This window comes from Lactuca virosa, chromosome 2 (genome assembly GCF_052849685.1).
Source record: "Lactuca virosa cultivar CGN04683 chromosome 2, Lactuca_virosa_CGN04683_v6, whole genome shotgun sequence".
In the NCBI taxonomy this organism is placed as follows: domain Eukaryota; kingdom Viridiplantae; phylum Streptophyta; class Magnoliopsida; order Asterales; family Asteraceae; genus Lactuca; species Lactuca virosa.
Window position 1 is genome coordinate 201438473 of NC_136427.1, and position 27560 is coordinate 201466032.

Sequence of the window (27560 nt, forward strand, 5' to 3'; positions counted from 1 at the left end):
CCCACTCAAAATGCAAATTTCGGGACGAAATTCCTTCTAACGGGGGGATAATGTGACAACCGTCAAATTCAAGTCAAAGTCAAAGTCAACAAGTCAACAAGTCAAACCGGTCAAACTTAACTAGTACTTGTATGTAAAAGTTATTCTATATATAAGAATGTGCATTTGTATGTCAAAAATTAAAGTGTCTCGCAGAATCTATATGTTTATCCATGGGAAACGCTAAGAAGGGAGTTAAACGCATCAAAACACGACTATGGACCCTTTTGGGGACTTAAAACAATCATAAACGAAGCATAACGGGGTTCACGAACCTTACATTGCGATATTATACACTAATAATGGCTAAAAAATGAATCTCTCCCAAATCTCTCTCAAAATCTCTCTCAACTTTTTATAGTCATCCGGGTCATCCCGACCCTTAACTTGGCCAAAAACCCCTTGAATCGGGAAGATAACTTGAAAAACAACCCTTAAGGACCGAAACCTCCCATAAGAACCGAAACCCTAATAAGAACCGAATTGCCCTTAAGGAACCGAAGCCTCTTAAAGGACCGAAGTCACCTTCGGGTTCGGACTATTTCGCTTCTTCCTAACTTCGGTCCATTTCGCTTCAGACTACCTTCGGTCTATTTCGCATGCGAGTCTCCTCGGACCGAACATACCTTCGGTTCTCACCTTCCTTCTCAGACCGAACCCACTTTCGGTACTCAACTCCAGGGACCGAACTTCGCCTCCTACCCTCGGATTTTCGCAGTTTCGCCTCTTTTTCCCGGTTTTCGACAACTTTCGCCTATTAAGCCCGTTTTTGACGTTTTTGACGGGAATTTTTCACCAAATTAATATTTTTATCATTTTAAACTCCCTAAACTCATATTTTATTTATTTCTCAAGGATTTATTAATTATAAATTATTATTTTACATTAAGAAGAATATTCTACATCACAAGTGGGTCAAGTGTGCCCACTTATCTCCATGTGTCATCTTCTCATTTGTCCAACCCTATCCACATCACACAAACCAATGCAACCATCCCCTCATCCTTGCAACTTGCTCCAACAACATCTATATAAAGAAATCTCTGGAGGATTTCTTGGCTTACTTTGATCAATTTCAAACATTTATACACTTTTCTTACACCCTTCTTATTAAGCAAGAAAACCTCTTTTCTCTCTACTTCCAGCCACTTTTTGGATGTGTTCTTGAGCTACTACTTCACTTTTTGGATCATCCAAGCTTTCACGTGTTCATCAAGTGTTCTTGACTTGATACTCCTCGTATTCGACCTTCCACTCTTCAAGAAATCACTCAAGGTGAGTTCATACCCCTACATTTTCCAGTTTTCTTTAGTTTTCAGGGGGGGGATACAAGTTAAAACACCAAAACATATTTAAAACTTAACTTGACAGCTTACAACAGAAAAGTTGTGACCTGTTCACGAACTGTTTTACCCAACTTAAGCTTAATATTTTTCAAAACTGTTTAATATGCAAGTAGTTCAGGTTTATACCTTTAAAATGACTACTTGCACAACTCCATACGATTTTTCTACAATTTATGGTGATTTTTACAAAACTGCCTGTCACAGCAGCAACAAAACCGGACCATGATGTGAAGATGAACATTTTCACGCTGGTTTGAGACCACCAAAAATTATAGGAAAATTTATGAATACAATAGACTCTTTTTCCAAACTCTCAGAGTTTACGGATTCAGCTTTCGACTTACGATGATTTTTCTATAAATACTCTAAAAACAGTGACAGTTAAGGGTAAAACTGCCAAAACAGGTTTTAAGAGTTATTTTCACCTTGTGACATGCTGAGCAAGGTGTGTAAGATTTACACTTAGTACTTTCAATGTCATTTTATTGAAATACAAAGTCATGCATAACAAGGTTTCATTAAACACAAAACACTCTTGATAAACTATAATAGGTATAGTTTGAACCCTTCGTTTAACAAGGAAACACTAACACAATCGATTTACAAAACGGGTATTTTCTTACAAATTACGTGAACTTGTTAATGAATAAATTTGTGAATCATTCACCTTCAGGGTACTCTTAAGTACCACGGAAAAGTCATGTAGTTATAATCAGAATCTCTTGGAGGGAGAGCGTGATAGTTGTGTATAGATCTATATTGGGTCTGACAAACCCGCACCTAAGCTGCTTGCAACAGCTAGACCGGCAGGTCTGGGGTGACAAGTGTCATAACATTCCGACGCCTGAAGAACGTCGAGTACGAGGTCTTTGAGTTTTAGCATGGTTATAACAACTCACATGGGGAATTAACAAAACACACAGTTCACGGAGATTTAAGGAGTTTTATTTAGATATAAAACCACACATAAGTATGACGAATTACTTACATATACTAAGTCTTGGTTCAGTTAAGAATACAACAAACCTTTTAGAAAATATTGGATTTTTCTGGAAACAAACTTGTAATAAACTTTAAGGAACAACATCCATTTGTCATGCATAAACTGCTTATGAACTCACCAGCTTTAATGTTGATACTCTTTCAAAAACAACTTGTATTCTCAGGTAATTAGTAATACATGTAACCACAAGATTTTTGAAGACAAGACGCTAAGGCGCAGACTTTTGCAATACTTTGACATCATATGTAATTTATTTGGAAACATGTATTTTTGCAACGATGTAACATTTTAAATTATATTTATGATGGTTATGTTACTTTCTTCACTATGGTTATGATACTGAGCATGACGTCATCCGCCCCTGAACGTTTCCGCCGTTCCGGTTTGCGGGTGTGACACTTAGTGACGACTCTTTCTATTGTTAGTGACCATTTTGTTTTCGTCACCGATTGACAATTTTTTTGTAGTAAAAATATATGGAATACTTGTTTTTTAGGTTAAAAAATGGGTTTCTTAAAAGAAAATAAAATCAAATTTTCAATGGTTAAATCGAAAAGAAAATTTTCTTTGAACCGTTACGCCAAAAATATTCTAAACTGTAATGGTTTTTATAAAATTCAAAGTTTTATCTAATGATTTTTCTGAATTTTTTTTAAAAAAACTCATAATGGTATACCTATAAACATGAAAAATTCTTTATTTTTTAAACTAAAATAAAAATAAAAAAAATCTAGCTATGATGATTTTGATTGAATTTGAATTTTAAAATATCGAAAAACTTGTCTTAGTTAATCAGACTTCTTGTATTTGAATCTACTCTAATAAATAAATGGTTTTTTTTGCAACATGTTACACTCTTATTCAATTTGCCAAATGTCATTTTATGGTTATTTTGAATTAATTTCTTTTACACGTGTCATTTTATGAGTTTTCTATTTTAATAAATTTCACATAATACTTTAATGTAATAATTACAATAAATATAGTAATAAATGAATATCAATTTAATGAATGGATTTAACTCCTTATTTCAAAATTCTCAAATTAAAGGTCATTAGTTTATTTTATTTATTTATATTTAAAAGATAAAAAAATCAACTTTAATAATTCATTTTTTTTTCTTATTTTTTTATAATTCTAAAGTTTTTAAATAATTAGACCCTTATATTTATTTATTTTTAATTAACCCATACTAGTCCCAAATATTTTTCACTTGTTAGAAATGTTTGTTGGAAAACATATAATTGTTGGAAAACATATACCTGGTAACCGTACGTGTTAGACACGTAATACTACTAATAAAACAAAAAAAGCCACCCCACTTTGTATAATGACCATAAGGACCTCTACAAAACAGCTGATTCTTCGATTTTTAAATTGGATTCTTCCTACCATATATCATTTAACTTAGCTGAGCCTCCACACACGATTAATCTCTTGCTCTTGCTCTTCCTCTTCATCTCTTAATTAAGCTTCAACGCTTTTCTTCAAGAGCGGGGGATTTTCTGATCCAGATACAAAAAACATCTTTCGAGGTATTTCAATGGGAAAAAAAACCCCACACCAAATCGTATGCCATAGGTTGCCATGGTGGATATCCACCATGGTCATCATGATCTTTATAACCATGGATAAGCAGGTGATTTCACAGTCAAGTGATAGGAATAATACTCTTCTGAGAAACTATTGTAGAACATACAACAGTGCCTATGGAGAGTTTTACCTAAGCAATCTCAATACCACCCTTTCTAGCCTCCGGAGGCAGTTATCAGATCCACAGGTATACTATGCGTTTGCACAGGCTGCAAATAATGACGCATTTGTGTACAGCTTCGCTTTGTGTAGGGAGTATCTGTCGACTTCGCAGTGTCTGGCATGTTTTGACTCCGCAGTTAATGAGACAAAAGCATGTGGGATAGCTGATGGGGCTAACGTGATTTATGATGATTGCAGTATCAGGTTAGAACATTAAACTTCCCATCTCTTTTACTCTATATTAGCTTCTTCAAATAATTGCCAATTATTAATGATACCTAAACTAGATGTTCTGTGTTCCAGTCCAACGTTTATACTTAATACATGAACCAAATTCAATAGTTGTATGCTACCATGCATAGTCATTTCTCTTATCACTAAAACAATCGGAGAATCCATGATTAATTAAAAGTCATGTATGTCCAATTTGACTGATCAGCTGGAAAATAAAATGGTCGAAAAAATTTGTTATCAGCCAAGGCATAATAATATCATCTAAGACAACTATAAAATTGACTTTAATCCTAAATATCAAACATGCTTTAAAAAATACTAGTAATTCTTACAATTATTCATAAATGAGTTTTCATATTTTAAAAACTAGTTACAAGTTGTCTTGTGTTTTTTAATATCATGAGATCCGGAACTTGTTACTTATATATTTAACAAATTAAAAAAAAATCAAATACAAATCATGATATCAATAAAACAAAGATTTTATTTGTTAGAAACCTCCAAAACTAGTGGTATATGTTAATGTATAAAAAAATTCCAAAGCTATTAGATTTTTTTTGTTTTGTTTTGTGTTGCTCTTGCTCACAAGTCACAGGTGTCCATCTATATTCTATAGTATGTGTCCATAAACGTTTTTACAATATAATATATAAAAACAGATCCTAAACCAAGAGTGTCTATGGATACCCTTAAGATGTATCTGCGTTGGCTCTTAAGTAAAAGAAATTATATGGTTGCGGTAAAGAAGTGTAGAAGAATAGATGTTGATGGTTGGAAAATTATAGATGAAGAATCAAAACTCCTACTATTGAGTATTGAAAGATTTTTGGATTACTTTGAAAATACTGGTTGTGTATTTGTATGTAACTGACTAATTAATGCGCAATGTTGATAAATAATCTGAATTACAATATAGCTATATATTGTTGTAGGGTAATTTGTCTTTGGTTTGAAGCTGGAAATCAAAATTAAGATTGAGTATATGATAGTAGATTTGAGTAGAAATTAATGAGTAGCTGATCATTTAAATTGTTTTATTTGTACATTCGGTTTGGGGCTTGTTTGAGACAAAGCTTTTGAAATTTTTTGGATCTTTTAGTTGATTATTTATTTATTTATTTATTTTTATTTTTTTTATTTTTTTTAATTCAAACAAAAAACTTTGTTTGACAACTTGAACGTTTATCTATAATTTTAAAGAAAAAGTTTCGATTCGGAAAACTAGTTCAAAGCTTTTAAAATTTAAATTTTAATTAATTTTATACACATAAAAACTAATAAACATTTTTATTCTATTCTGTATAAATAAAAGCTAAACATTTCACTATTAGCTACAAACCAGCACCTTTTAGGTAGCATCTTTAAACTTCCAACTATTAGTTACTTTTCCAATCATGTCCTAAATTTTTTTTCTAAAAACTAATATTTGATTTTTTGTATTTTGGCATAATAATATATTAGAATCTCGTTCGCATCGTGACTTTTAGGACTAACAAAGTAATAACGTTTCTTATTTTTATCCCAAATTAAATTAAGATAAGCATAGTACATAATTATAATATTTACCATTACATGTCAATATCATTAATAAAATAATTATATCAATACTCCTGTGAGTCGTATGAGTGGTGCTGTGGTCGTGATTGCCGGTTATAATAATAATAGTATTATTAATAACCATGAGGGTATGGGGTATAATACAATTTTTAACGATGGACATATAAGCTAATAGTGATATTTTTATTATTTTTATCAATGACAGAAATAATTAGGGTGTGGTGTTTTAACATTACCATCCGTAAATGATGACGGTAAAATATGTCACGTCGGTTTACCCGTGGCAAAAAAAAACACAACAATTTTTTGCCGAACAATACTAATTAACAAATAGTTAAAAAAACAATAACACATAGTTTAACATAATAATAATAATAATAATAATAATAATAATAATAATAATAATAAATAAAAATACTATTGTTATTTAAAAAATAATAATATAATATAATATAATATAAATAATAATAACATATTTAATAAAAACAAATAATAATAATAATAATAATAATAATAATATTGTTATTAACCATTATATATTTTTATGGTTATATGGTTTTTATGATTGTTATTATGATGATAATTATAATTATATTTGTAATTATAATTATAGATAACAATGACATTTATGATAACATTATAATGACCAATAATAATAATAATATTAATATTGTTATTAACCATTATATATTTTTATGGTTATATGGTTTTTATGATTGTTATTATGATGATAATTATAATTATATTTGTAATTATAATTATAGATAACAATGACATTTATGATAACATTATAATGACCAATAATAATAATTTTGCTATTAAACAAAAACAACAATAATAATAATAATTATAATAATAATAATAATAATAAAAGGTTTTTGGCTTGATGGATTGTTTTCTATTTATGATATTATATTTTAAATTACATTTAAGATATATTTGAGATATATGTGGATTTTAGGTGTAAATAGAAACAGATTAGATTAGATTGTTGTTTAAATAATAATTATGATAATACCTTTAATGGTATTGTTAATAATAATAATATTCATTAGAAACTATATCAACATGCACCAGAAATAGTAGTTCAATGAAAGTTTTTTAAATCAATCTTTTGTGCCCATCTAAATCTAAATTATAATAGTTCCAACATTTAAAAGCAGCCGCCCACCTCTTGCCCTCTTGTCATTTTCGTCCACTAAAATATTAGAGTCAACGGTTTGTGTAAAGTAAGTACATATTAGTTAATAAACATTATTTTGATTTTAAGCCAAACTAAAATAAAATTCTAAACTATAAAAAATTTATTATAGCAAATTAAGAACCTTTAGGTGAATTATTTTGATTTTAAGCTGACAACTTTATCGCCATTCGACATAAAGAAATTCCTACAACAAAGAATACATCTTATTAAACAATATAATGAATACAAGATATTTACATTTTAATACATTATAACAACATATTCATTTTAATATTGCATAACAGGAATGTATTTTATTTTGTAGTAAATTATAAAATTGGTCCCTATATTTTATCAAAAAGTGCACTTTGAATAAAAAAAAAATAGGGATGTCAATTTATGAGACGACAAGACAAAAATACACGATACGAAAACTAAACTTTGAATTCGTGTTCGTGTCGTGTTCGTGTTAGTTGTAAAAAACACGATTTCGTGTCGTGTCGTGTTCAAAATTCGACACGAAATTGACACGATTTAGCAGTTTTTTATCGTGTTTGTCGTGTTTATCGTGTTATATTTGATAAAGTATTCATTAAATAAACTAGTTTTTAGTATATGTTATATTTGTCGTGTTGTGTCGTGTTTGTCGTTTTTTAATTCGTTCGTTTTCGTGTTAGTTAAAAAAAACAGGACATCGTGTTGAGTCGTGTTCGTGTTACAAAAAGAATTGTCGTGTCGTGTCGTGACAGAAACACGAAACGATAGCACGATTTGCCACCCCTAAAAAAAAGTTATGGTATGATTAATCCAAAATTAAAAATATCATACAAATTTTTTGTCCATCGAAAATTTAAATGCACTTGAAAAGACTATTTTGGCATTATGATTTTTCCCATTTTTTTTTATGTTTTTATTAAAAAATAAAATAAAATAAATACCCTAATAACCCCAGCCAACCCTTTATCTTTTAGTATATACATTAGTTAATAAACATTATTTTTATTTTCAGCCAAAACTAAAATAATATACTAAATTATGAAAAAAATTATTATACCAAATTAAGAACCTTTAGGTGAATTATTTTATTTTAGCCGACAACTTTATCGCCATTCGACAAAAAGAAATTCCTACAACCATCATATTAAAAAATATACATGAATACAAGATGTATTTTTATTTATTTATTTTTTAAAACATTTTAATAAATTATAACAACATATTCATTTTAAGATGCATAATAGCAACTAGATAGGAACCCCCGCTTTGCGGGGGTCGGATTCGCCGCTAATATCAAAGAAAACCGACTGGAGACATTATGTAAAAGATGGTGTTATCGTTTATCAGTCATTCGTGATGGAAGTAGGATGCTATAGTTGGTTGACTATGAAAGTATGATGCCTAAAAATGAAATAAAGTAGAAGTAACTGAGATCTATTCTCTTTTTAAAACACATATGTTGGATTCTTAAAGCTACACAGACAAACAAAAACACATATTCAGAATTTAAGTATAATGATTTAATAATGAATCATTTGAAAACATAGAAAAAATCAGAGCATAACACGAAAACGACACCGAAAATTAGCCTCATTTACACACTGTGGGTATGTTGACTTTTCATTTGCTTTTATCTATAAATTTCTTTTTCCGGCTAATTTTTGTGTACCATTGCTCATGTTATCCTCTTGTTCTTCTATCCTTTTTGAGTCTTCTTAAAAAAATTCTCAGAAAGAAACAGATATGTGCCCAGATTGAATTTATGTTGTGTTTTAATATTCAATGTTTGTGACTGATCTGTGATAGTTTAAATTCAGATCAAGCCCTATCATAGTCTTGAGTTCATGTGCTTTAGGACCAAACCATTCACCACTCTTTTGGTGACTTTCAAAATTTCCCATATCCATTTTCCACTACATAGGGTACATTTCCAACTTCCTGCACAATATCAGATTTCTAAGGTGTTGAGACAAAAATGACATTTTTACCCTTGCATTCTAAAATCAACTTTAATAAGAAAATTACCTGGTCAGCAATGTAATCGTTTAGAATGATGGGGAGACCTCGGATCATGGCGTCTGCAATTGTGGCTGGACCAGCCTATGAGACATGTAAAATTAACCAATAAACAAAATTAGAATTTCACCTCTGATTCTACTGAACTCGATAACTGAGAGCGACTTCAGTAGAAGCAGTATATCCCACTTACAGAAGCACAAAAATTTTAGAATCTACCAAAAAAACCCTTGTTCTTCATGGATTCAATTCAAAATGAAAATTAAAATTAAACAATTTTTTTTTTATCAATTTACACATGTTCCAAATTCGGAAAAACCCACAAATCGCAACAGCTGTGCTCTTGATGCTACTTCTTGTAGTTGTGGTGACGTATGCATTTCCATTTCCTTTTTATATAATCACCTATGAACAAATTCTACAATGATTAATATCATGAAAACCATTGTATTTTGATATTAATTCCAAAAAATAATCATAGTTTTTGGGCATATATGAAAAAGATTTGTATAGAGTCTTTTTGTTAGTGGCAATTTTACTACATTAGACATCGTTTATTATTTATTGGTCACCATCTACTGTGCTCAATGTCTTTTCAAGACTGTACAACAGGTGATAACATTGGAAATGATACATGTTTTGGTCCTTCCACCCAATGAGTCAAGAAGCAGACATGTCCTCTTTTTATATCTGTAATTTAAAATTAACAAAAAATTTGGAACATGCTACCTTCAGTGAGAGATGGTGCATGAAGCTTTGCCTGTCTTAAGAAAAAAAAGATGATATCCATTTTTCCTTTTTTCTTATTTCTTTAGTTGAAGCAACAATCCATAAAATAAGCCTCTACAACATTCCAATTTTTGCCTACCAAAAAAAGGAAACGACAGAATACAAATGATGTTTAAAACAAAAAAATGTAATCATCTTTAACTTGGGTTTAAAATTAACTTATCTGATGGCAGAAGCCTACACAGTGTCCTGTTACTAAATGAGAAAGAAGAGTCTCTATCTTTCTTTGAATGAACTTTTTGCCTTCAGCTCTTCTTTGGATCACAACGGTTGTAAATGGATTGATGATGTTTGTGGAAATCTTCAATCTATAATCATCATATAACAATTAAATTATATCTCAAAGGAACTCATAAATAATATTGATTAAGCTGTGTAAAGTAAGAAGCTGTTGAGATTCATTTACATCTTTATAACTAAAGGATTCCCAAATAATAGTTTGTAAAAAATAAAAAATAAAAAAATAAAAAAAATAAAAAAAAAAAAAGCCCACCTGCACTGACATCTAATTTGTTGGTTCTACAGACAGAAAAAATCTTCTCACCATTGTCATAACACAGACCTTGTGTTAGGTCTTGTGGCGTAATTGAACATAGGTTACAAAACAATTAACATGCAACAATCCCTTCTCTCTACACATTTAAGAAAAACTTCATTTACAATATTCTTTAGACCAGACATTTCATCGAACACCTAGCATGCAAAACGAAATACAATTCCATGTAATAAGAAATTCTTTCAATAATAGAACCATCAACAAACTCCAAACAATTCAATTGTAAGGAAACAAAATCGTACCTTTAATGGTTTGGAAGTATCCTCAGAAGAAAGAACATCTCTTCAACCTCATCAACAAAGACGTCGATGCTTTGTTGACATCTCAGGTGACCAAGCTTCAAGTGGCGTGTGGCTGTGAGTGCAAAAGATGAAATACTTACTTCTAAAATACACACTGCAGTCCGTCAGGCGCCATCTAAAATACGTTGAATATTCTGATATGTATTAAAAAAAACTTTTGATTTCTTTTACAGAACCCAAAACGTGTTTAGTAGAGAAAGAATGAATAAGTTGAGAAAGATGTAGAGGTAGAAAGAGGAAACTTACCTGTGATTCATCAAGAGGAGCACCAAACGTAAAGCGTAGTCCTTCAACTGTCGTCAGGGGTATTATGTTTCTTTAGCAACCTGGAAAGGAGATTCTTCAATTACTGGTTCTAATCGAGAGAAACAAACAAAATATAATTAGAAAATGGAAAAGAAGAAGCAGAAGGCAGAAGATGCAGTTATCGAGTGAAATATATTTTGTCTCCATCACCTCTGATTTGGAACTGTTAGGGAAAATCTCAACCATTTCTCTGTTCAAGTGCGTTCCTTCTTCGACCATACTGTAATCGAAAACAGATATGGTAATTAGGCGATAGTAACATAAATGGTGCCTTCTTATGAAGAAACTAACGACAACTAAAAAAAAGAATGCCCTAATTTTGAGAAGACAGACCATTTTTGGGTGTAGGGCTTACAGAAAGAGACTGTGAAATGTGAAATCGGACTGGAACCTGTAGTTTGTTTAGTGCGATGATGGAATCCGTGGAAGAAGAACGTTCAGGCGCCGACCATGGATCACTCCGAATAGTCGGGATTAAAGTTGGCGACCGTCAGAGTTGGACTACATCGCAGTCGCTGTTTCCCTCTATGTTTAGGGCTATAAGTCGTTGGAGACACAGTTCCGATCGGTGCTATCCGATCGGTCCAAATCTATAAGTGACCGGCAGTGAAAGAAATACATTGAATTGTTGAGGAAAGAGGAGAAGGTTGGGTCGGAGGTAAGAGGTGGGAAGTGGAAAGGATGAAAGGATTTTGGAAGAATGAACAATTTTTTAGATAGAAGAAGGAAGAAAATGTGAATGTTTATCCGAGATGGTACGGCTAGAAAAATTGAAGAAGAATCGAGAATATGTCAAAGTTTCAAAGCAGTCAAAGGCGGTGGAGCTGGACATACGTTCGAAAACAGAAACACCTATCCATCCCAATGTAGATAATTACACGTGGAAACCATAAACATTTGACAGGAAGCAGCTTTAACAAAAAACAACGATGGAAGAAAATAAAAATAAAAAAGTGAGAAATACGATAGAAATAACCAACATGAGTATGGAGACCACAATTGACAAAAAAATGGACAAGTTTACTGTCTTCAGAATTTTAATATATATATATATATAATAATGTATTTTATTTTGGTGTAAATTACAAAATTTGTCCCTACGTTTTATCAAAAAGTGCAGTTTAAGTAAAAAAAAAGTTATCGCATGGTTAGTGCAAAATTAGAAAGATCGAGCGGATTTTTTGTCCCTCGAAAATTTAAATGCACTTGAAAAGACTATATTGTCCTTGTGATTTTTCTCATTTTCTTTTATTTTTATTATTAAATAAAAGAAAAGTAAAATAAATCCCCTAAGAACCTCACCCAACTATTCTCTCTCTCTCTCCTCTTCTCCTCTCTTCTCTTCCCATCTATAGTACCACCGCCGCCGGCTATCGTCGACCATTGCCAGTCACCTTCGGGCACTACTATCTCGCCGAAAACCACCATCATACTTGTTGGGAACCACTACCGCCGATGGAGGAGGTGGATGGCAGTGGATCTTGACGGATATATATATGGAGGTAAGTGATGGTGGATCTGAACGGATGTGACTGGGGTGGACGACAGTGGATCTCTGGATAGAGGTGATCAACGATAGTCTTCTTAAGCGCATTCATATTACATTTTGATAACACTCACATTTTCCTCTTCCACTATAGTGAATTTGTTTATCAACGGGCACAACTGTAAAAGAGTTCTATCTAGTGTACTATTGCTCCAGGAAATATGTCTTTTAGCCTTCTATGTCATTCTGAGGTAATTCCTGGTGGATTAGAACATATCGATACTATAAGTTCAATGAATATCATAAGAGTAGTGGTGTATTTCGGATGAAATTCTCCCCACTCCAAGCCTTCCAACTTTTCCATACATTCGTCAATCTCCTTGTGAAGATTATTTGCTTACGCGAACACCTGTGCAACCTTGACAATCTCCTTATCAACTTATCTTATCTCATCACCTAGTGTGCCCTTGGGTGCATTTCATTTTCCTCCTTTGTGTTTTTGATCAACCAGAAGAATCTTCAGGAACTTGTAGGTGAGGGTAATATTGATGGTGATGTTGGGATATTCGTCTGAGGTGTTGGGTCTTCCATCTCAATAACCTAAAAATCTTGTGTAGTAAAACACTTTGGTGGGATGAGGGGTGTCGACAGTCGAGGTTGTCGCATCAAATAATTCGGTGCATAGGTCTGGGAAAGGGAAGGACATACTTCTTGATTTGTCAACCATCTTGTTCAACTGTTTGAAAAAATTATTAATATTATTAAAATTTAAAAAAAAATTAATCTTGTGTTTTAAAATAAAAGAATACATTCGTCTCCGCTTGCCATTCTTCCATTGTCATATGAAACATGTTTGGTTTAGAATTATAAAGATTCTTCGTTTTGTTTTTCAATTTCAACAAACTAAATATTTGCTTTTCTAGTGATAATGATATTTCATTTATTTTTTGTTAACTACAAAGTCATGCTCTTTTTTTAGTATTTCGGCTATTACATTCCATGAGGTTCCTTTGAGACCACTACCCTCCCGACCGTTACTTTTTAACTCTTGTATACATGCTTTAAGAAAACTTTTGTTCACAATATCCGAAGACCAACTAGCTCTATCTCTCTTTTCTGTCATGTCTAACGAATAAATGAATGATAAAAATGTTACATTTTAGAGCAAGATTAAGAAACAAACATACTTACACATAAGGGTTAAACCAATATACACACATACACACAAATATACACTCATAGACATAAATATACGCACCAATATACACACAAATATACACATACATATACACATACACACAACAACTTATAACTAATTTAACAAGGCACCTATAATTTAACTCATTTTTACTCATTTAACATAAAATTTGGACCATACATTCGTGTAAAAAAATCACATTACATCAACAACAAAAAAATAAGAGCACATCAACAACAACAAAAAAATCATAGCAACAACAACAAAAGAAATCACACCACATAAACAACAACAAAAAATCAGAGCAAATAAAAAATCTCAGCAACAATGGAAATATCAGGAACAGAAAACTCATAAACGCACCTGGTCGGAAGAAGGTTGGTCGGAAGAAGGTTGGTCTTTGGTTGTGTTTTCATAGGAAGACGATGGAGTCAAGGATGGTCGTCGATAGCAGGGAAGCAGGGGAGATTGCTTCGATTGTGTTTCTTTCTGTGGATGCATATATAGAAGAATACGGCAAAACGGGAAATCAAGTTTTTTTTGTAAATTTTTGTCCTTGTCTTGCATTGTTAGAGTGGGGACCGAATTAGCTGCACATGTTCGACCGTGTCCACACCTTGGATCAAGTCCATGAGTTTAAAAATCATATCAAACATGCTAAATTGCATTTTTTGGACACAATCTACCTTTGGACTCAATTAGAACCTATATCAAACACACTCTTATACAAGTGTGCACTCCGCACCATGTGATTTGTACACGTTCATAGTCTTAGTCCAATTTGGAAATTTCAATTATCCAATATGACATATAATGACACTTAAATCGCCAACACATGTATCTATGTGTGCATACTAAAGTGTACCTCTTTTGTGAAAGGTACGAGAATTATGGTGCAAACTTTAATGACGGTAATGTTATATTGGATGATAATGCCACTCCAGCTAGAATATGCGGCATGGAGTCAATATCTCAGCCGATAACTACTTTCAACCAAATGGTAGAGGCATTGTTATCTGATATTCAAGTCGCTACTCCAAGAACATCTACTTTCTATGTAGCATCCACAAGGCAAGTCTCAACCGGAAACACGACAGTGTATGCAATTGCACAGTGTGTCAGAAACGTAAGCCAAGCCATTTGTCAAAGTTGCTTGAATACAGCATATGACAATTTACATGGTTGTCTCCCCAATACGGAAGGAAGGGCAATTGACTTTTTATGCTTTATGAGATATTCTGAGACTCCATTCTTTCGAAGCAACCAGACAACAAACATCTTATCTTTCCTAAGTACAGGTGAAGTTTCTTATACATCAATAATTTAGCTATAATTTTCAGTTGCAGTTATTGAATATGTTTGAATACATTATTATACATTTGCTATGTTCTTTGTACTAGGAAGTTCAAGCAAGTCTGGCATGATAGCTGGAGTATGTAGTGGTGTGGGTCTCTTTTTGCTTATACTTGTTTTGTGGTTATGGTATCGACAGAGGAAGAAGTCAAAGAATGTTGAACAAGGTAACCATAGATATTACACCTTTGATGTTGAATAAAGGTTCAATTAAGAAATATTTTTATACGAAGCACATGAGATACATCAGGTATACCTATATGGGCTTTGTGAGGGGTAACTCAAATATAATAAGAATATATAACCAAGGTTGATGATTTTGTTCTTCAAAAAAAAAATTATCCCAAAGTTTTGTCCACATCTTTATGGTTAAGCATTGTAGATAGCCCTTATTAAATTCATACCTACAGTTTTGTAAGTTCTTAAAATTTTCTGTTCATTTAACAGATTTTCAAAATTATAGTATGTTGCATCTCAACATATACGTCTTAGATTACAACTATTAATCGCTTAAATTTTGCAACTTGTGATACTTGTAGAGGAACCTGGACTACAAGGGGAAAAAGGTTACAGTTACCAAGATTTGCGATTAGCAACACACAATTTTGGTGATGAGTATAGAATAGGGAAAGGAGGTTTTGGTGAAGTATTCAAGGTAATTAACAATTTAAATTGTTGTCTAACTATCTGTCCGTAGTCTAAATAAAGGCTTTCGAATTTTGGAACAACTAAATATAAATGTCTAGCACAAATTAAACTTTATCAAGAGAAAGTTTCCGAAGTGAATTAAAACTCCTGTTTTATTCATGAACTGGTAAAGGATTGCACAACATTTAATTAATACGTGCTCTTATAACTTTATTACTATTTTATGGAATTGCTTTAGGACTTTACTTAGTAATAACAGGCAATCATAGATGATGAAACGGTAGTGGCAGTGAAGAAACTTCATGTTGGTTATGGTAGCGCAAAATTAGAATTTGACAATGAAGTGAAACTTATAAGTAATATTCAACATCGGAATCTTGTACGACAACTAGGATGGTGTAGTGAAGGACCTGAGCTACTTCTTGTCCTAGAATACATGCCACACGGAAGCCTTGACAACTTCTTATGGGGTAAGTTAGTTTCGCACATGTATTGTTTATAAGATATAACCACCCAAAAGAAAGTTAATTTTGACCAAATGTGTAGTTAATAATTTCATTCATCATGTACAGGTGACAAAAAAGGCACTCTGAATTGGGAAAAACGATTTGACATTATCTTTGGCATTGCTAGGGGTCTTTCCCATCTTCACAATGAATGCCATGTCAAAATAATTCACAGAGATATAAAGTCAAATAACATTCTCCTCGATGAGGATTTTCAACCCAAAATTGCAGATTTTGGGTTGGCAAGATTTCAAGCGGAGGATCAAACCCATATTAGCACAAAGCTTGTTGGCACCCTGTATGTTTCTTTATATTGTTTATGTATTTATTTCCAGTTTATTCAACTTCCTTACTTTTCAAATGACTATGTTTTATGACGTAATCAATATAGAGGATACATGGCACCAGAATATGCAACCAGTGGACAATTATCAGAGAAGGTTGACACATATAGCTTCGGTATCGTGGCCCTTGAAATCATTAGTGGTCGAATATGTACTGATCAAAACTTCAGTGGACCTGACACAGCTCACCTCCTTGAACATGTAACATACAATTAACCTCATTTTTTTTTCTTCTTTTTCATGACACATAAATTATTGCAAATGTGTGACAATTCTCTTTTGGTCGATAGGCATGGCAGTTGTATGAGAAACGCATGCACAAAGAGTTGATTGATGAAGCATTAGGTAAAGAAGAATACAATGAAGCAAATGTGATGAAGACCATAGAGATTGCTCTCATGTGCACTCAGTCACCAGCTTCCTTAAGACCAACCATGTCTGAAGTTGTGCTATTGTTGTCAAGGGGACAATCTTTGGGACTAGGACAGCTAATCAAACCTACATTCATTAATGCACGTAGGGTGATGCACAGAGGTGGAAATGGGTTACAAAATAAATAAATAGATATATTGAGGACAAATGTTTTTCTTTTTGCATTGTAAATCGCAAATCTAGATTTGGGGTGTTGGCGTGTTCTTTTAAGGTCGGAACATGAGCACTAGAGCCTTTACTTGTTGTAAAATTGGAATTGATCGATGATATGTTATAAGGAACTTGTTGAAGCACATCAATTGATATTTATATGTCTATGTATTACTCATTATTTCAAACAGTAGCTATCATTTCTTAACAAAAATCCTCATTTATTTTGTAAGTGAGCGATTAAATATATACAGCCTTAAAACCACCATCCACAGATGCTTTTGCAGCATCCAAAACAACTTGACTTGCTCTACTGATGCCACCCCACCTTGTATCCGGTCTAATCTTTGATTCTTTTATTCCCTTAACCAACCTCGAAAACTCTTTAACCATCAAAGCCTCTTGTGGAAGCTCATTGTGTACTCGGACCTCTTTCTCTTTTTCATTCCACCCAATATGAAGATCAGCAAAATGTGCACCTGATGTAAACTTAAACGAAGCTGAAATCTCTTCATAAGGAATGATTAAATCTTCAACATGAAATGACCCTTTGGATCCCAAAACCGAGATTTCCATTGTCTCATGTGATAGAAACGAACAGTAAAAGATTGCAGTGGTTTCCTCTTCTTCCCAATGAAGGGAAACGGTTGTGGACATGATGACTCCATTGGAATTGAGAGTTGTTGCAGGTAATGTTGTGACAGTGGTTGGTAGTTTATAGTTCATTGCCCATAGAATAGCTCCAATGCAATACCATCCTGCATCTCCTAAAGCTCCCAAGCCATCTAAATCTGCTTTTGTTCTGATGTTGTTCTCAAAAAATTGTGGGGGTGGCAAATATGACGAGGAACTGTAGATCTTCATATAAGATAAAAGCTTGTTAACAAATGTAACTAACAAGTCAATTGGTTAACAAAATTTATAGCTAGTATAAATTTATGTTGAGAAGTTCAAGAAATCAAGAATGTTATTTACCGTTTTAACTTGACCGAAGAGATTAGGATCCAAAAGGAACTCTTTCATCCACGAGGTTCTGGGGTGATGATACCACATACTTCCATCCATGAATTGCACACCATTGGATTCACAAGCTTCAAGTATCTGATCAAGCTCTCCGACATTTAGAGCAGTGGGTTTTTCCAATAGCACATGCTTCTTCTTCTCTGCAGCTAACGCAGCCCATTTCAGGTGAAGGCTTGTTGGCAATGGAATATAAACTGCATCCACTGATGGATCATCCAACACTGCCTCGTAATTGCCATATACCTTCACTAACTCCGACAAGTTGTTTTTGATGGCAAATTGTTTTGCTTTTTCAGTTGAACGGCTGGAGATGGCTTGTATAATTGAATTGGGAGAGAGATTTATGGCTCTGCATATTTTCCTGGCAATCTCAGCGCAGCCTAGTATCCCAAAACGTACTATGTTTTCCTCATGAGCCATGTTTTTTTATGCACAGTTTTTGCTTTGTTGCTGAGGGAAGGAAAGATAAGATATCAAGAATTGAAAACCAATGTGAACCAACGAAATTTGATCATTGCGAATGATACATTTCTATGAGAATATGGCAAATGAATAGGGGCATAAGAGTCCATTCGAATACTAAGTTCAATTCACCACTCATTTGACCTATTAAATTTTTATTGGAACGAGTATCTCATTAAATTATGGAAATGGTCCTTCGGGTTTGGTGACATATATTATTTCTTCCTTTTTTCAAGTTCTCGACATTTTTTGGTTGTTTTCATTATTTATGTTTTCTTTTTTCCACTTCTTTCCCTTATCCGTCAAAGTAAAATTCATATATGTACACCTTCGTCATATAAATGGTGGCATGAGGTGTAATGGTGGGTGTAAACCTCTGTTTTGTGGCCCCGAGACAAGCCTAAAATAAAGTGACAACCTTTTAAGGCTTCATCTAACATAAGTGAGGCTTCAAAACCCATATATTCCAGAAAATCACTTTCTAATTGATGAGCTTTATAGTTGTGAAAGAACATGAAAAGGATAAACTGAATACTAAGGTAGTAAAGTATTACTCTTCATTAAGAATGCTTAATGAAAATATTACTTTTCACTAAGAATGAAAATAGACGATTACGAGGCTTGAATTTTACAAACCGAAACATGCATTCCTTATATAGCATACGGGGTTCATGATTACAATGCTAAAGTAATAAAAGGTAATTTATCCATTTCTAGACATATGTCACAAATTCAGAGAGTATGACTAAAATTTATTAAAAAAATTATACGGCATGTGTACTTTTTTTTTTTCAAAAGAAAGTTATCCTTCCATAAAGCATAATTTCCAAAAAGCAATATTTCCAAAAGGCTATCCTTCCATAGAGAGAAGTCTATATATATATATATATATATATATATATATATATATATATATATATATATATATATATATATATATATATATATATATATATATATATAGAGAGAGAGAGAGAGAGTGTTATAATTTCTTGAGCTATCATTGTTGAATCTATCATTTCTAGGTTTATATATCATATTTCCACACTTAAACCAGACAAATCTTGGTATACGTTACACCAAACATATTTCACATTTCTCTATGTTTCATGTGTGCCAATACTTTCTTAAATATGTCCACTCGATGATCCTTCAAATTAACATATTAGACTATGATTTGTCCATTTCAACACACTCTCGTATGAATTGAAAGCGAACGTCAATATACTTGCTTCGACCATGAAATAAGAGATTTTTTTATCAAGGCAATTGTTGATTTGTTATGGAAATATAAAGTTATAGGCACGATCTGACGTCCCGTAAGATCCTTCATGAGATTTCCAAGCCAAATAGCTTGACATGCAGCCATCGTGGCTTCCATGAACTCGACTTCACATGTGGATAAAGAAATACTCTTTTTCTTTTGATACTTCCATATAGCTGCATTCCTACCAAGAAAAAAAAAACATGTCTCTTGTACTTTTTCTATTAACCGTGTCACTCCCAAGATCACCATCAGTAAACCCAACCAAGAGTTCTTTTTCACAATCATTTTCTATAGTTGAGCCCATAGTTGACGGCTCATTTTACGTACATATCAAAAACTATGTTTTGCTACATGGAAATGTAACATAATTGGTTCTTCCAGTGCCGGCTTGGGACAGGGCCCAAAATCGTAAGGGCCCAATTTTTTTTTGTAGTATATGCAATTTGCAGCCCATTAATCTGGGAGAAGGAATTGATCAATAGAACGAAGGAACGAAAAGAAGCGGGAAGCCACATCACAATTCACGATCATCGATTAGTCGATTACTCTTTATTCGTTCGTTCCTTAAAAAAAAAAGTGATCGACAAAGATAGGAGAAGGGTGAATCGTTAATGCGATTCACCGATTCAGGCATTCAGCAACAACAAGACAGCAACTCAGCGGCTCAGCGCCATTCAGCAAGGGTCGATGATCTTTTATGAGAAATTGAGGATTTCAAGGGTCAATTATCTGATTTTATCTCCTGCTGATCAACCAATCAGATAAGATTTATGAGAAATTGAGGATTATCAAGTTTATAGTTGTCAATTGCATACTTGAATGATTCATACTTTCATAGATTATCATTTTAATAGAATATTGAATGAATTTAATATTATTGAATGAATTTAATATTTTATTATCAGTTTATCTACTATAGAAATCAATTTAATAGAATAGTGAATGAATGAATTAGTTTGTAAGATTCACAGAAACCAATTTAGTAGTTTAAATTATGAGTTTATGTTTATTGTAAAATTGTTTATCAAATTATGTTTATTGTAATTTCTTGAATGTTGAAAGTTGAAAATTTGAAAGTTGAAACTTATGAACTTGTAGTGATGAAGTCTAAACAACCATCCATTTATCAAAAACGTAAAAAGAGAAAACTAGATGAAGAAAGAGAAAGGTTGACGTCGGTACTCTAGATAAGTTTATCCATAGACAACCTGTTGAAGAGCACATTGAAGAGCATGTTGAAGAGCACATTGAAGAGCAAGAGCATGTAGAAGTAGAAGAACAGAAGAGCATGAGCCTGTTAAAGAGCTTGTTGATATATATGATCCAAGAAGGTGGGAAAAACTTAATTCTGATGAGATTAAAATTTTGGTTGAGAAAGGTCCTAAAAGAGATAATAGTATTATGTATGGTCCCTACGATAAATTTGGTAGACGATTTTTTGCAGCTTTGTATACAAGAACATATCAAATTTGGAGAAGTGTGATAGAGAATGGCTAGTATATTCGAAAGAGCTAGACAAGGTATTTTGTTTCTGTTGTAAAGTGTTTAGAAAAGGGATTTCGAAAGGTAAATTGGATGGTGAAGATTATGCAGATTGCCACCATGTTACCACTAGGGTTAAAGAACATGAAATTTCATTGGATCATCTTACAAATAGGAATAAGTGGTTTGACATGCGTAAAAGATTGAACTTGAACGAAACAATTGATAAAGTTCAACATGAGCAGTTCAAGAAAGAAAGAAATTACTGGAAACAAGTGCTTTTAAGAATTATTGCAGTAGTGAAGTTTCTTGCTAAACATAATTTAGCATTTCGTGGATCCAATGAAAAGTTGTATAAAAAGGTAACTATAAATTGTATTTTTTTGTTCCAGTTCCACCAAAAATCTTTTTGTTAATTATGATGACTGATTCCACTTCTTATTTGTTAATTGTATTTAACAGGTAATGAATTTTTTTTGGGTGTCATTGAAATGTTGGAAGAGTTTGACCCGGTTATCAAAGAGAATGTGCGACGGATCACAAGTGAAGGGCTTCATGTGCATTATCTTGGCCACCTAATCTAAAACGAACTAATATCTTTGCTAGCTGAAGAAATTAAAAAAGAACTTATCAAGAAGATAAAGGAAGCAAATTACTACTCAATCATACTTGATTGTACTCCCGATTCAAGTCACCAAGAACAGATGACTATAATAGTGAGGTATTTAAAGTTATCATATAATTATGTTACTATCGAGGAGTCCTTTTTAGGTTTTTTGAATGTTGATGATACATCCGGAAAAGGATTATTTGATATTACACTTGAGGAGTTAAAGTCTCTTGGTCTTCAAATTGATGATATGCGTGGTCAAGGCTATGATAATGGGGCAAACATGAAAGGAAAACACCAAGGAGTGCAAAAGAGATTTTTAGATATAAATCCTAGAGCATTTTGCACTCCTTGTGATTGCCATTATCTTAATCTAACATTATGTGATATGGCTAACAAGTATGTTAAAGGAAAGATCTTTTTGGATTCATCCAACGTATTTATACTATCTTTGCAAATTCTACTAAGAGGTGGGAAATTTTGAAAGATAATGTTAAAGCTTGGAGTCTTAAGTCATTGTGTCAAACTCGTTGGGAAAGCCGGGCTGAGAGTGTAAAGGATATTAAACTGCAACTTGTGGATGTACGGGAAGCTTTACTTCAAGTTGGAGAAAAAGATAATGATGCTGCAATTGCAAGTGAAGCAACTTCACTAGCAGAAAAAGAACTTAGTGACTTTGAATTTTTGGTATCAACTGTTGTTTGGTATGAAGTACTAAACCATGTGAATATTGTGAGTAAGAAGTTACAATCTAAGGATTTGCATCTTGATAATGCTATTACAGAAATAAACAAATTGATTGGGTACTTCAAGGATTATAGAGAAACTGGTTTTTCAAAAGCGATTGTTGAAGCTAAGGAGATTTCTATTGAAATGGGTATTGATCCAATATTTCCACAAAAGCATTGGATTGAAAGGAAAAAAAAGGTTTGATGAGAGTTCAAGTAGCAAAGAAGTTTCATTTACACCTGAAGAGAATTTCAGAGTCAATTATTTCTTATACATTGTTGATCAAGCTATTTCTTCTCTTGAGACAAGATTTGAACAATTCAAAGAGTATTATAAAGTATTTGGTTTTTTATTTCCACATAATTTGAGGGGAATTGAAGATAAATATCTTAAGTTATATTGTCATCGTCTTGAAAAAGCACTCAAGTTTGAAGAAAGATCGGATATTGATGTCGAGGAACTTTATACGGAGTTGAAATTATTTAAGACATCGGAAACCAATGAATTTAGCAACCTTATAGATGTTTTGAAGTTTTTGAAAGAACTTGATTATTTCCCAAATGCAAGCATTGCATATAGAATATTGTTGACTATTCCAGTAACGGCCGCATCTGCTGAAAGGAGTTTTTCCAAATTGAAATTTGTGAAATCTTACTTACGCTCCACAATGACCCAAGAAAGACTTAGCGGTTTGGCGATGATATCTATCGAGAACGAAATCTTAGAGAGTATAGACTACGAAGAGTTGATCAACCAATTTGCAATCAAGAATGCTAGGAGAGCTTCAACGATCGTCGGTTAGCTGTTAGGATATGTTATTAGTCATTAAAATACTTTGATTTTGCTATGTTTATTGCTATAAGGTTTATCGTCATTTTAATAAAAAAATTAGTTTATGTAATTTAATTCGTTAAAGTGTTACACATTAAGGCATAAGGGCCTTTTTTTATCCGTTTCGTCATGGGCAATTGACCCCTCAGAACCGGCCCTGGGTTCTTCCATGAAATGAATTGCAATCCCAACCACAAATGACAAGTCTAATTGATTTTGTGTCAAGTACCTCAAACAACCTACCATTCGCCTAGAGTCGGTTGGATCGTCTTTTTCACTGTCTTTTTCCTTCTTGACCTTCAACTTCAGATCCATTAGTGAAGTTTCTAGGTTGCAATCTGGTAACCTAAATTTCTCTAAAATCGTTTTTGCATAATATTAGCCATTTGTCGTAAATACATTCTCACTTCTTTTGTAAAACTTCAATTACAAGGTAGTAAGAAAGTAAACCCAAGTCACTCATTTCGAATACTTTTTAATTTGTTCCTTAAATTCGACAATATATTCGGTGTTTGACCCAGTAATGGCTAATTCATCAGCATAGACACCAAAAATAAGATTTTTCCCAATCAAGTTTGTAAGAACCTCAAATTTAAAGAAAGTTGACTTTTAGTCAAATATTGACCAAAAGGACAAAATTGTCAATTATGAAAAAAAATATGAGAATATGAAGTTGTGACTTCATCAAAATGGCCAAGAAGAGTTTAAGTCGCTAAGATACAATTAGATGAGTATGTTCAAGAGAAAGAATGCATGAGAAGATGCATTTTTGGTCAAAAGGGTAAAATGGGAATTTTATAATTTTGGGGACAACTTTGTGACTTAAAGGATTAATACCCTTATTAATTCAGATAGACATGATGAGGATCACCATGGTGCGGAAAACGATGACGATGATCTAGATGATACTTCATCGTAAGTAAAGAGTAATCTACTTTGTCCCCGTGGTGCGGTATATGGGTGCTACTGAAGGTGATTTTGATGAATTGAGCTAGTGATGTTAGATTAGATTAAGAAAGCTTGTTAGTAGTGTTAATGAAGGTGTTTAGAAGCCTTAAACAAGATTTGTATGTGATTTCCATATTGAAATATATGTATGTGAAGCTAGCGTTTAAATCTTAACTAGTGATATCATGTGCATGGATGTATTAGAGTAGATTATAATGAATTAAGTATTATGGGGTGCTTACTTCATTAACTGGAATGGAATAAGAGATAGAGAATGAAAAAATAGAGTTTTTATGCATTAGTTGGTCATTTTGACAATAAGAGTCATTAAGCTCTTAATAGGTTAAGACGGGTATTAAGATGCTTGTGTATGTGTATATATGATTAGGCCTAAGAGCAAAGAAGATCGATCTCGAATGCATCAATGGCAGAGTAGAGGAAAATGAGATAATTAGTCTTTACTAACTAATAAGGTGAGTTATTACTCTCAATCTCTCTTTACATTATGTATTTTATATTTTTAATATATATATATATATATATATATATATATATATGTGTGTGTGTGTGTGTGTGTAAGTGTTAAATCTTGGGGCACTAAGTGAATGTACCCAAGTAATGAGATGAAGATAGATTAATAATATACGTGTAAGAACATGTATCCAAGCATTTACGTATAGTATGTATGAGGTATATGTTAGAAACATGTAGCAGAGCATGTAAGTATACCTAGAGTATGTATGTATGAATAGATAATGAGAAAGTTATATGTGGATACCTAAGAGATTATAGGTAGAGATGTAAGATGATTATATATGGTATAATCATAAGAGTATGTATGTGTGTCTATACATTAATGATATTGTGTAGAATACTTAAACATTATTAGACACAGATATAGATTAAGTACTAGAAGAGAAAGATTAGATAATCATGTGATGAGATAAAGAGATAGATTGTCCATGGGACAAGTGTTATGTTACGAGTCATATAAAAAAAGATAGAGATGTAGAGGAAGATGGTTCCTTCGGGGACAATAGATACAGATTCCTTCGGGAATACGAGTGTGCTTCCTATGGGGACAAAAGTATGGTTCCTTCTGGGACAAGAGATAGAGATTCTGTCGGGAATAAGAGTATGGTTCCTACAGAGACAAAAGTATGATTCCTTCGGGAATGAGACTTTATCCATATGGGGAAAAAGATGATAATTCCATTTACGAATGTATATAAATGATTGTTGTGGGAATCCAGATTGCGTATGGTTACATAAGACAGAGAAAGTTTTCTTGAGAGGAACAAGATAAGAGAGTTCTTTGTAAGAACATAGAGATAATCCATGAAGGATTAAGAGTAAGGAATCTGTGACGAATTCAAGAGAAAAATAAATATTAAGGATCCACGAGGGATAATATGAAAGGAGTAAATCTGGATGAGTGTGCCCAGTAATGATAGTGGGATGTTGTTCTCTTAGAGTATGTTATGAGATGCGACTGTTGGGTCTAGATAGAAAAAGAATGTTGAGGCATTAGACCTGAGATAAAATAGAGAAGAGAGAGAGTAGAGAGGAGAAAGAATAGACAAGAGATAGAGAAAAAAGAGATAGAGCAAAGAAGAGAAAGAGTAAAGAAGAGGTAATGTATAGAAGAGGTGGAATAGAGAAGAGACATAGTAGAGAAGAGACAGGGTAAAGAAGAGACATAAATAAAGTATGTGCAGAGCATGAGACGAGCCTAAGAAGAGGATAAGAAAGAGTAAGAGAAGGGAAAATGATATTAAAGGAGAAGGGATAGATAAGAATAGAAATTATAACAGTGTATGCTATGAAAGAAAGAGTTAGCTTATAGAGTATGAGAAAGATAAGGAAGAGAAAGATAAGTTAATATAGAAAAAATAACTCACGAGACATGTTTGTTTGATGTAGTAGAGATTTTATGTTTTACAAGTCCAGGTAGCAGTCGTGGTATCAGAAGGGAAGGCAGGAGCACAAAGACCTAGACTAGAATATTGATTTGTAATTCCTTGATGCTTCTTGTATGTAGTATATTTTTATTGTAAACCCGTGATTCGTCTTGAGAAGTAAAGTGTTTTTTTATTTTAGTAGAATTACACAAATTGTAAGAAAACTCTGATAATTCCCCTAGATTAGATGTTAGAAAATTCGGGTTGTTACAGGGTTGCTTTCAAAAACTGTCGTGTCTTGTCAACATGTCAAAAAACCAAGGCCTTTTAAGAATTTATCCTAGAAAATGTTCCAAGCTCAAGGAGTTTTTTGTAGACCATAAAGAGCTTAAGACCTTATCAATAAATACTTTATCAATATATGTTTCTAGTTAGGTGACATAGACCTCTTCCTCGTGCCACTGGTGCAAAAACATCACCAAAGTCAACTCCTTATTTTTGTGTAAAACCTTTTGCAACGTGTCGAGCTTTATGTTTTGAGATTTTCCTAAGTTTTCTTTCTTCACTTTAGATCCATTTCAAGCCTATTGCTTTGTGATGTGCATAAATATATACCTATGTAGTCTTAAATTTATAACCTAATAAACTCTTACTAACTATGCACCTATAGGCAGTGTACATAGTCAGATTATAGTGTAGTTTAGGTAAGTCAAGTGTCGATCACAAGGAATAGAATTCAATTAAATAAATTAACTACTTCTAATTAAACTAAGAAACAAACTATGATTTTGGGGGAGGGGGGGGGGGTTTACTGATTTTTCAAGATCACAATAACTTAATATCACCTAACAAGTAAGCGAGCAACGAAAACAAAGTAACTTCAAGAATTCAAAGAATACTTCTTCCTAAATCCGATTTCACCTTCTCATATGGTTGATTTCTAATGGATATATTATATTGATTACCAATTATCTAGCTATTATGATCAAATATCTAGGCCTACCAATTTATGAATGACAAAGCAATGATCATGCACAAGTTAAAAACCAAATTGATAATAGCACAATCGGAATATAAATGATACTAGTTACTCTGGTATGATCACGT

The 27560-nt window shown here is 32.8% G+C and overlaps 3 protein-coding genes and 1 long non-coding RNA gene across 16 annotated transcripts; 2 read left to right on the forward strand and 2 right to left on the reverse strand.

Annotated features, from left to right (window-relative positions):
* Nucleotides 1-3750: 3750 nt before the first annotated feature.
* LOC145160014 (cysteine-rich receptor-like protein kinase 3) lies at nucleotides 3751-17359 on the forward strand. Its single transcript, XM_079079071.1, has 8 exons — nucleotides 3751-4347; nucleotides 14647-15065; nucleotides 15168-15287; nucleotides 15660-15775; nucleotides 16028-16238; nucleotides 16341-16572; nucleotides 16666-16819; nucleotides 16909-17359. The coding sequence occupies exons 1-8, from the start codon at nucleotides 3932-3934 to the stop codon at nucleotides 17176-17178; spliced, it is 1938 nt and encodes a 645-aa protein (XP_078935197.1). The 5' UTR covers nucleotides 3751-3931; the 3' UTR covers nucleotides 17179-17359.
* LOC145160016 (uncharacterized) lies at nucleotides 8845-11893 on the reverse strand. 13 transcript variants are annotated; one of them, XR_013737992.1, is made up of 9 exons: nucleotides 11475-11893; nucleotides 11234-11303; nucleotides 11024-11103; nucleotides 10718-10911; nucleotides 10413-10612; nucleotides 9860-10227; nucleotides 9454-9535; nucleotides 9140-9214; nucleotides 8845-9052 (listed from the first exon to the last, which is right to left on the reverse strand). It is a non-coding gene; the product is annotated as an uncharacterized LOC145160016 (long non-coding RNA). The 13 variants fall into 13 exon arrangements; XR_013737991.1 differs by having other exon boundaries at nucleotides 10718-10892; nucleotides 11475-11892; XR_013737995.1 differs by having other exon boundaries at nucleotides 10423-10612; nucleotides 10718-10829; nucleotides 11024-11132; nucleotides 11475-11892.
* Nucleotides 17360-17402: 43 nt separating the features above from the next.
* Nucleotides 17403-18712, reverse strand: LOC145160015 (putative oxidoreductase At4g09670). The gene is made up of 2 exons (XM_079079073.1): nucleotides 18176-18712; nucleotides 17403-18058 (listed from the first exon to the last, which is right to left on the reverse strand). Exons 1-2 carry the CDS (start codon nucleotides 18641-18643, stop codon nucleotides 17441-17443), a joined length of 1086 nt encoding a protein of 361 aa, XP_078935199.1. The 5' UTR covers nucleotides 18644-18712; the 3' UTR covers nucleotides 17403-17440.
* Nucleotides 18713-20894: 2182 nt separating this feature from the next.
* LOC145158140 (uncharacterized) lies at nucleotides 20895-23575 on the forward strand. The gene is made up of 7 exons (XM_079077074.1): nucleotides 20895-20910; nucleotides 21015-21120; nucleotides 21206-21400; nucleotides 21502-21796; nucleotides 21897-21991; nucleotides 22455-22971; nucleotides 23078-23575. Exons 1-7 carry the CDS (start codon nucleotides 20895-20897, stop codon nucleotides 23573-23575), a joined length of 1722 nt encoding a protein of 573 aa, XP_078933200.1.
* Nucleotides 23576-27560: the final 3985 nt, after the last annotated feature.

What these genes read in the sequence shown, in the direction of transcription:
- LOC145160015 (XM_079079073.1), bottom strand. Translation starts at nt 18,643, where the DNA reads ATGGCTCATGAGGAAAACATAGTACGTTTTGGGATACTAGGCTGCGCT. An exon ending in TCTTCGGTCAAGTTAAAACG is followed by an intron (nt 18,059 to 18,175) that starts GTAAATAACATT and finishes TCTTATATGAAG; the next exon opens with ATCTACAGTTCCTCGTCATA.
- LOC145160014 (XM_079079071.1), top strand. Translation starts at nt 3,932, where the DNA reads ATGGGAAAAAAAACCCCACACCAAATCGTATGCCATAGGTTGCCATGG. An exon ending in CTTATCTTTCCTAAGTACAG is followed by an intron (nt 15,066 to 15,167) that starts GTGAAGTTTCTT and finishes TCTTTGTACTAG; the next exon opens with GAAGTTCAAGCAAGTCTGGC. An exon ending in ACAAAGCTTGTTGGCACCCT is followed by an intron (nt 16,573 to 16,665) that starts GTATGTTTCTTT and finishes TAATCAATATAG; the next exon opens with AGGATACATGGCACCAGAAT.
- LOC145158140 (XM_079077074.1), top strand. An exon ending in ATGAAAAGTTGTATAAAAAG is followed by an intron (nt 21,797 to 21,896) that starts GTAACTATAAAT and finishes TGTATTTAACAG; the next exon opens with GTAATGAATTTTTTTTGGGT. An exon ending in TCACAAGTGAAGGGCTTCAT is followed by an intron (nt 21,992 to 22,454) that starts GTGCATTATCTT and finishes AGTATGTTAAAG; the next exon opens with GAAAGATCTTTTTGGATTCA.